This window comes from Poecilia formosa, unplaced genomic scaffold, assembly GCF_000485575.1.
Source record: "Poecilia formosa unplaced genomic scaffold, Poecilia_formosa-5.1.2 Scaffold181, whole genome shotgun sequence".
In the NCBI taxonomy this organism is placed as follows: Eukaryota; Metazoa; Chordata; class Actinopteri; order Cyprinodontiformes; family Poeciliidae; genus Poecilia; species Poecilia formosa.
Genome location: NW_006800120.1, coordinates 6,164 through 15,212, shown reverse-complemented (window position 1 = coordinate 15,212; position 9,049 = coordinate 6,164). Strand labels below are relative to the sequence as shown.

At 40.0% G+C, this 9,049-nt stretch overlaps 2 protein-coding genes across 2 annotated transcripts; both read left to right on the top strand.

Moving 5' to 3' along the window:
• Positions 1–1,178: 1,178 nt before the first annotated feature.
• opn1sw2 (opsin 1 (cone pigments), short-wave-sensitive 2) lies at positions 1,179–3,020 on the top strand. Its single transcript, XM_007565640.2, has 5 exons — positions 1,179–1,661; positions 1,751–1,919; positions 2,003–2,168; positions 2,265–2,504; positions 2,764–3,020. Exons 1-5 carry the CDS (start codon positions 1,283–1,285, stop codon positions 2,863–2,865), a joined length of 1,056 nt encoding a protein of 351 aa, XP_007565702.1. The 5' UTR covers positions 1,179–1,282; the 3' UTR covers positions 2,866–3,020.
• A 1,581-nt stretch (positions 3,021–4,601) lies between these two features.
• On the top strand, positions 4,602–6,977 carry LOC103147347 (blue-sensitive opsin). The gene is made up of 5 exons (XM_007565638.2): positions 4,602–5,147; positions 5,343–5,511; positions 5,592–5,757; positions 5,855–6,094; positions 6,468–6,977. Exons 1-5 carry the CDS (start codon positions 4,763–4,765, stop codon positions 6,570–6,572), a joined length of 1,065 nt encoding a protein of 354 aa, XP_007565700.1. The 5' UTR covers positions 4,602–4,762; the 3' UTR covers positions 6,573–6,977.
• The last annotated feature ends 2,072 nt before the right edge of the window (positions 6,978–9,049 follow it).

Genomic DNA, 9,049 nt, shown 5'->3' with positions numbered 1-9,049 from the left:
TTATGACATTCCAGGTACAGGGAGAGTACTCTTGGTTTTCCCAAGGCCTGGGTTATTTCTGAGGTTGTTTTAATAAGGATGTTTTTAATTCTCGAACACAATCAAATGTTCGTCGTTTGATTATGAGCTTTGATCACTGCATTACAGAGCATTTATATAGGTCAAATATAAATAGAAAAGGGACCAAGTCTTTGTGCTGGTTGTTAGGGATAATCCTAATCCCGCTCTGTCTTCACCCTGGAAGTTCCGCTCCTGAAAGATGAAGGTGACTGGAGAGGAAGTTGGAGAGTAGAAAAACTGTCTTGCTGACATCCATTTGTCCAATTTTTTTAAATCTAATACATTCATAATAACCAAGTCAGAAATGATATGAGTTTTTATTTTTGGAAATGGACACAGGAGGATTTAAAAAAAATTATGGTTGGCAATATTTTATGCTGAAAAATAATTCGGTAGAACTGTTTTTTATGCAGAATCTAATGCAAGTACCACTGCAATCTGTGAAAGAGGCGCAGCGTTTGTTTTTATGCATTCCTTGTCTGAAACACTAAAACTCACCGTCTCTTCTGTGTGGCGTTGTTGGACAGAGACTTCCACGATTACTCCAACAGGGAGAATCCTTTAAGCTCTGTGACGAAGGCTAATTGCCAACGAGTTAACACAAACAGCTAAAGTAGCGGGATGGATTATCCTGTTCTTTGTATGGGATTATGAGACATGATGTTACAGGCAAACAGATTAACAGGCAACGGCCTGCTGAGCTTTTCCCCCAGAAAGTGGAATTAACCTGTTTTAACCAGGTTTTGACATTATGAACAAACTTCTCAATATAAAGCACTTGCACACCTGTAACAGCTGTCTGTAGGCGCATGCATGTTGGTGTACTCTCATGCGTTCAGCATTCCGGTTGGCAGAATTGGGAAATTTGGCAAAATTTGGCAAAGATTTACCCAAGATTTTAGATCACATTCTGAAGAAAATGTAAATGGAAACAGTTTGACAACCAGCAACGCTAAAATAGCAGATTTATTCTGAGATCGCCTCCCTAAATGACTTAGATCGGTTAATGAAAAAACCCAATCAATTAGTCAATTATCAAATTAATTTGTTATGAGGTACAGCGTTATCTGAGGTGGGCGAGTCTTTATAAATATCTGGAGGGGAAGAAAGAGGCATGTTTGAGATTTGGACTTGGTGGCATTCATGACTTCTGGCTCCATCGTTACTCTGTTTAAAATTTAAGTTCTTCATCCCAAGTTTCACGGTTCAGAAAGGAAGCGAAATGAGGTCCAACCGAGTTGTAGAGTTTCCAGAAGACTTCTGGATCCCAATCCCGTTGGACACAGACAACATCTCATCCCTCAGCCCTTTCTTGGTCCCTCAAGATCATTTGGGGAATTCGGGAACGTTCTACGCCATGGCCGGATTCACGTTCTTTCTTTTTGTTGTTGGCACTTCCATCAACACCCTCACCATCGTGTGCACAATGCGGTACAAGAAGCTTCGCTCCCACCTCAACTACATCCTGGTGAACTTGGCCGTGGCAAACCTTCTGGTGTCTGTGGTCGGCTCCTTCACCACCTGCTTCTCTTTCACATTCAGATATTTCATCTTTGGGCCACTAGCGTGCAAGATCGAAGGGTTTGTCGCAACGCTAGGGGGTAAGAGCTAATCGACGGTCTTCTTCATGCTACATCGCAGTATAATGATGTTCAAAGTGGTTGAACATCAGTATTCTTGGTTCTTCCAGGTATGGTAAGCCTTTGGTCTTTGGCAGTGGTAGCGTTTGAAAGATGGCTGGTCATCTGCAAACCTCTTGGCAATGTTGCTTTCAAGCGTGAACATGCAACGGCTTGCTGCGTGATCACCTGGATCTTCGCATTGACAGCCTCAGTTCCACCCTTGCTGGGATGGAGCAGGTAAGCAAGGCACGCAGAAGATAAGTCAACCTGCTGAAGCAACTCTGTTAGACCAGAAAGGAAACTCTTGTTATTTCCCCCAGGTACATCCCAGAAGGCCTCCAGTGCTCCTGTGGTCCAGACTGGTACACAACCAACAACAAATACAACAACGAGTCCTATGTCATGTTTCTCTTCTGTTTCTGCTTCGCCGCTCCATTCACCACCATCATTTTTTGTTATTCTCAGCTACTCGTAACACTTAAAATGGTGGGAAAGCAGTAAAAAAAAGCAGTAAAATTGCTGTTTTATGATCTTATTCAGTGAGTGCAGCGATCAGAGTGAAATGGACGGCCTTTTCAACAGGTAGCAAAGGCCCAAGCTGAGTCGGCCTCCACCCAGAAGGCTGAGAAGGAGGTGACCAGGATGGTGGTCGTCATGGTGCTGGGCTTCTTGGTGTGCTGGATGCCCTACGCCTCCTTCGCTCTTTGGGTCGTCAACAACCGTGGGCAAAAGTTCGACCTGAGATTAGCAACCCTGCCATCCTGCCTGTCGAAGGCCTCCACCGTCTACAATCCCGTCATCTACGTATTCCTCAATAAGCAGGTGTGACTTTAACGACAAAAGTGTTTTCCAATAAAAGAAGCCAGGCATCATGACCAATAGCTATGTAATTTTGGAAAGGATAGCCAGGGTAAAAGGAGGACTTAGAGAAGCATCAGTTTGTTGTATTAAAACTTCATTCCAGACATTTTAGATTATCTTTACATGCCACTTGGCTGTTCTTGACAATTTCCTGCAAATAACAACTAAGTCTGATGCTTTCCAACAGCTCAATAATTATTTTGTTTTTTCTCACTCTCAGTTTCGAACATGCATGCTAAACATGCTGGGGATGGGGGATGGAGAGGAGGAAGTCTCTACAACTCAGTCAGTGACTGAAGTCTCCAAAGTTGGTCCAGCTTAGTCTGACCGTAATCCTCTGTTAATTGTAAATGCTCTGTCCAAACATTTTACAATCCAATAACAAAAATAATTAGAACAACTTAGCAACATTCTGCTAAATATGTCAATGAAAAAGAAAAAGAATTAAATCATATTTTTTTAATTGTATTTTGAAGAATTTCCTGTTTTTGCACTTATTTTAGTCAATATATTTATTTTATTAGGGGCATGCTACAGTTTAAACTGCCTCCAAGTTCATTTTTATTCAGTCATTGCCATTTTGTTCCTTCCAATATCCACAAAGAGTTTCTCACCATTGATTTTCAGTTTATCTTTTTTTGTAGTGAAGTGTTTTCATGAGTTATGCGCATGAGTAGAAATAAATATGCTCAAATCTCGCATGTCATTTTATTGTATGATGTCATATATGTGGAGGCTTTCAGAAACCCTGAAAGTTCAACAATGGCTCCATTTGTTTTGGTTCTCATCTGCTTGGCCTAATCGACAGTTATGAAATATAGCAGATTGTGACCCTTGATCAGATCAAAAATAATTTCTACTGTTGTTAGATATTACTTATTGGAGTCAGTTAATCATAGTTAATCTTACAATCATGGGGGAGTTAGGAGAGTTTATGGCGGTGATGCGATACACATTTCAACGTATTTCCTGAATGTGTACCAGCACAAAATTAAGATTTAAACATGAAAATAAAAAAATCTGATACGATTTATGCATTTTATATCCTATTCATGATGGGTGGTTAAAGTTGAATGAGGAAATAGTTTTTTGCTAACCGAAGCAAAGACCGCTTCAACTTTTAAGCGTGGGAGTAGAGCACTATGAGGGTAACTGCTGCTAATTTACTGACAAAAGTAAAGATGGATTCAGTTGAATATTTTCCAGTTCTGTAAGAAAAAAAAAGTCAGCATCAACTTCAGGTTGCAGAAGCAAAGAATAATACTTCAACCCCAAGATAACTAAAGATTCACCCCACCCAACCTTGACATCAAACAATGAACCCTATTACCCTGGTAGAAACAGAGAGGAAAATGTGGATTCAGACCACTGAAGTTCAGCACAAATTGAAATGGTAGGTATGTAAAAAAAATGTTGGGTTTTTTTGGGGAATAAAAACAAAAACAAATAATCTTTGTTTTAAAAAAAAGTGTTTACAAGATGTGTACTTATTGTATGTAGTCAGTAATATCAGTACTTTTATGGTTAAAAACAGTTAAACTGAATTAACTGAACTGTTAATTCAGTTTTTTTTACTGAATTAACAGGAAAAAACAATTTTGCTGAAATTGAACTTATACTATGAGCATATTAGGTCCTGTTCTCCAGTTTTTACAGTTTCATATTTTAATTAAACAGAACAGTAAAGCTAATTTTTTTTCCAATGTATATTACTTTAAGAAACACAATCAGATTCTTGAACAATCAAAACCAGAAATAAATCTGACATTATCGAGACCAAACAACAATAAGCTACAAGCTAGGTAATATGCGTGCTGGAGGGCTAGCTAATCTTTTAGACTCCGGCAAACGGATTAGCCAATTCCCGGGGTCCAGACATGGGCAAGCAGTGAGAAGATACTGGCCAATTCTGAACTCCAACACTAAGACTCTAATCTCGGCATTAGCTAAAAGGTGGTGTAAGTTGTCACGGGAATACATGTAAAGCTTTAAATCCCATCCTTGAGCCAATTAAGTTGAGCCAGAGCAACGTTTAAAGTTCCTATAAATGCCGCTTTTCAGTAAGTCGGCATCAGACAGAGAGAAGCCCACCTCACTTAGGCGACAGGAAAAACATGAAGTATCACATCACTGTCTAAGTGTAGATTTAAAATTATACCGCATCCAGCTCGTATTTAATCATCCAGTCTAGTTGAACGTTTCATTCAAAAACCAGCCCAATGAAGATGAGGACAAGTCGTCAAGAGGAAATGCCAGATGACTTCTGGATCCCCATCCCCCTGGAAACCGACAACATCACAGCCCTGAGCCCATACCTAGTCCCCCAGGATCATTTAGGGAGCCTGGGGCTTTTTTATTCAATGTCAGCATTAATGTTCTTCTTGTTTGTGGCTGGCACGGCCATCAATATCCTCACAATCGCATGTACTATTCAATACAAGAAGCTCCGCTCCCATCTGAACTACATCCTGGTCAACATGGCTGTGGCGAACCTCATCGTCTCGTCCGTGGGCTCTTTTACCTGCTTCTACTGTTTTGCCTTCCGATACATGGCTCTTGGTCCTCTCGGCTGCAAGATCGAAGGATTTACGGCGTCTCTTGGTGGTAAGAACAGGAAAATATTAGAGCAATCCCAGTCTGTGAAAGCTGGCTTCATGCTTTACCAACTGAGTTAGAATTTAAGAGAAATGTAAGATATTGTGGAGAATTTAGTAACTAGCTGTAACCCTGTCTATATGACAAGTCTTATATAGTATGCCAACATGTGCATCACCTAAATTCTGTTTTGTTTTTCCTCAGGCATGGTGAGCCTTTGGTCTCTTGCGGTGATTGCATTTGAAAGATGGCTGGTTATCTGCAAGCCACTCGGGAACTTTGCCTTCAAGTCGGAGCATGCTTTGCTCTTCTGTGCACTTACCTGGTTATGTGCTTTGTGCGCTGCAGTTCCTCCATTAGTGGGATGGAGTCGGTGAGGACAATTCTTTAGCTATGGATTAATCTGACACAGTCCTGGAATCGTATTGCTACATGTATTGTCTGCTTTGCCAGGTATATTCCTGAGGGAATGCAGTGTTCATGTGGACCAGACTGGTACACAACGGGCAATAAGTACAACACCGAATCCTTCGTGCTGTTCCTCTTCTGCTTCTGCTTTTCCGTCCCTTTCACTTGCATTGTCTTCTGCTACTCGCAGCTGCTCTTCACACTGAAATCAGTAAGTGGGACGTTGTGAGCTACCCAGATTTGAATCGTCGATTTGTGTTTGGTGTGGCTTTTTGGCTCGGATTCTGACCCAACCTGTGAATCTGTAGGCGGCAAAGGCCCAGGCAGAGTCTGCCTCCACCCAGAAGGCAGAGAAAGAGGTGACCAGGATGGTGGTCGTCATGGTGCTGGGCTTCCTGGTGTGCTACATGCCATACGCCTCCTTTGCGCTTTGGGTCGTGAACCATCGTGGACAGACATTTGACCTGAGACTTGCTACCATACCGTCCTGTGTCTCAAAAGCCTCCACGGTCTACAATCCTGTCATCTACGTTCTCCTCAATAAGCAGGTAGGCTTATGGGGGGTGGGCTTAAAAGATTGATGGTGGTATTACACTATAAAGCTGAAGGAGAGACCAACTATAGACCTTTTCTGTCTAGAACATGGCTGATAAAGGCCGTCAATGCCCCCTAACGGTGGATTTTAAATATAATCAATGGCTCAAACTGCTTTCTAAACATTCTACCTTAGATAGGTGTTTAGTGTTAAAATTTCTTTTTGCTTCTTTTGCTAGTTGTCTGTTTGACTCTTGGATGTCAGCAATGTCCGAACCCCAAATATGTCGCCACGTGGCAAAATCAATAAATCCTAACGAGATCGCATTTGATCCACGCTGAATGAAGGAAAGCATCTGAAGTGTCCGTCTTTGCCTTTGCTTTCAGTTCCGCTCTTGCATGAGGAAGATGCTGGGGATGAGTGGAGGCGACGAGGAGGAGTCATCTGCAAGCCAGTCGGTCACTGAAGTCTCAAAAGTTGGACCCTCTTAAGATCTTTGCCTGTCTTGATTTGGATGACATGGAAATGACCAACTTTGATGTGTTTTTACTGTTGTTACATCTTAGGGTTTTCAAAGAAAAATGTTAAAAAAAAAAAAAAAAAAAGACAAAAAAGAGAAAAAAGATTCATCTGATGAAGCTTATATTTTTTGGTGCATTTTACCATGGACATAAAGCAAAAACACATTCTAGAATTATATTCTGATGTGAAAACATGGGGATTGCTTTTCTTCCAAAAAAAAAATGACTGAGGTCTCTGAAAACCCATAAACTACAAAATAAATGCATGTAGCACATCTGCCGCATGTGTGGATAAGTTGTTCTGCATGCCATGACTTGTAAGTATTTACTTGTATATATGTAGCAACAGAATTAATAAAGAGAAGCTCATATCCACTTGGGAAAGAAATGATTTGTTCTCAAAGAAAGAGAGCACTGCCTGCCGTATTGGACCTGTGGGATGAATGGTATGTACTCATATAGTATGATTACTGGTATTGTAAACCTAAGCTTCACAACCATATGGGTTTTATTGTTTCATGTCATTTTTTAATTCAACAGTCTTCACACAAGAAGCGTCAAATCTGCAATTTTTATTTGACACGCTTTAAGCATTTCAACACAAATTATTTTAATGTAATAATGTAAATTAAGTATTTATGAATTTTAGAGAGGTGTAGTGTGGAAAAATGCAAATTTAATACTCATTTTATTCTTTTGAATACTTTGATTTTATTCCACTTCTCAACCAATAAAAAACTCTTCAGTTAACTTACTATAAAGATGCTGGGTTTGAGGTTCGCCTCCTCTTTAGCCAGAACACAAAATGGCTGCCACAGCAGAGACACCGACATGGTAACAAAGACACCTACAGTATAAGTGAGGCAAACAACAACATAAGGAACCAGTGGAGAACAATGCAACCAGAGATATACAGTATATGTACAGTGAGGAAAAAGTGGAGGATGATGACATGAGAACTAGAGGGGCCAATCAGGGAGGGAAAACAGCTGAGTGAGTGCAGGCAGAGGGAAGCTAAGAGATGGGAGACAGCAGGTGGAGGGTTGGTGAGAGATAAAACCAGCAGGAGGAAAGGAGGCAATAAAGGTAAACAAAGGGGAAAACCTGAAGCTAAGGTTACGATCATACAGCAAGATGAATGCAAACCAAATGCAATTGTTTTGCCCATATCCGACTTTTTCATGGCAGTCGGAACAGTCCAGTTCTTAGCTTTTACTCCCATTGCTGAATAAATTAAAACTGATCCATACATAGACAGTAGCATCCATTATTACGCTGCTGTGTGATGCCGTCATTCTTTTTCTGGACGCGCGGGTTGATTTAGGGTCGTAAACCACTCACACAGAAGTTTGATCGTTGTCATATTTAATTAGTAATATGAACGACCACAAAAAAGGAAAACGAAACAGATTTTAACAACAACAACAAAAATTGCAATTGGGAATGAAGACCTAAAACAAAGCCTAACCTAGCAACAGGCAACAAGTCCAATATACAAATAATAAGAAATGACATAATATCAAGGATTAAACTGTGATTATCTAAATACATGAACAATAAATATGATCAAATCTGAAACCCAAAGTTTAAATACGCACATATCATGACAAGATTTGGCAGGCCACCGTTAAGAGCGTTGCTTCCTTCATATGTAAAATATTTTTGTTGCTTTTATTAGGGAGTTCTCTAGACAGAGTCTTCATCTACCAAACTCAGTGCAGCTTGCTTGTAGGAAGGTTTTTGAAACATTTTGTTTTCCAGACAAAAAAATGACTTATAGCCAGAAAACATCTGGTTGTTTATTTTTTTTGTTTGTTTGTTTGCTTCTTGGACAGTTTCTAAAACTAATAAAGACCCAAGTGGAAGTACAACAACGTGCAGAAAGTATATTTTGCATAATTTTTTACCTTAAACCAGGTTATGTGCTGAATCAGGAATTTATTGCACATTTACTCTCTTAGAAAATATCCCAAATAAAATAACTATATTACACATTGAACAAAAACGTACAATCACTTATTTCATCAATTACATATTTATTTGACAAATGTTTGTTGTTTTGGCCATCTTGGTCTCTTGTAGTTTGGTGAAAAACCTGGAACACAACAAAACCCAACACATGTAGACACACCGAGACAGTGATCTCTATACACTCGTCACGCGAACTGTACAGTGACAAATCAAACGAGTAATTAAAATGTTAGTGCCGAAAAAGTAAACAGAACCCAACATAACATTATGACCATCTGCTTGGAACAGCCATTTTGTTTCACATCAAAATCTCTACACTCCACGGATGATGACAAAACCTCAGTGTGTGTCTGTGGTGTTGTGATATTCGCTAAACAGCCTGGCTGTGAGGTGAATTCGCTAGGATTTGGGTTTGTTTTCAGCAACGCAAAAAATACAAAACAGTTGGGGATAAAGAGATTAGTTGAACACGTGGC

Excerpts from the sequence above, each read along its gene's own strand:
- opn1sw2 (XM_007565640.2), top strand. The coding sequence starts at position 1,283 with ATGAGGTCCAACCGAGTTGTAGAGTTTCCAGAAGACTTCTGGATCCCA. Across the intron at positions 1,920-2,002 it reads CCCTTGCTGGGATGGAGCAG|GTACATCCCAGAAGGCCTCC; the intron begins GTAAGCAAGGCA and ends TATTTCCCCCAG. Across the intron at positions 2,169-2,264 it reads TACTCGTAACACTTAAAATG|GTAGCAAAGGCCCAAGCTGA; the intron begins GTGGGAAAGCAG and ends CCTTTTCAACAG.
- LOC103147347 (XM_007565638.2), top strand. The coding sequence starts at position 4,763 with ATGAAGATGAGGACAAGTCGTCAAGAGGAAATGCCAGATGACTTCTGG. Across the intron at positions 5,148-5,342 it reads ATTTACGGCGTCTCTTGGTG|GCATGGTGAGCCTTTGGTCT; the intron begins GTAAGAACAGGA and ends GTTTTTCCTCAG. Across the intron at positions 5,512-5,591 it reads CCATTAGTGGGATGGAGTCG|GTATATTCCTGAGGGAATGC; the intron begins GTGAGGACAATT and ends CTGCTTTGCCAG.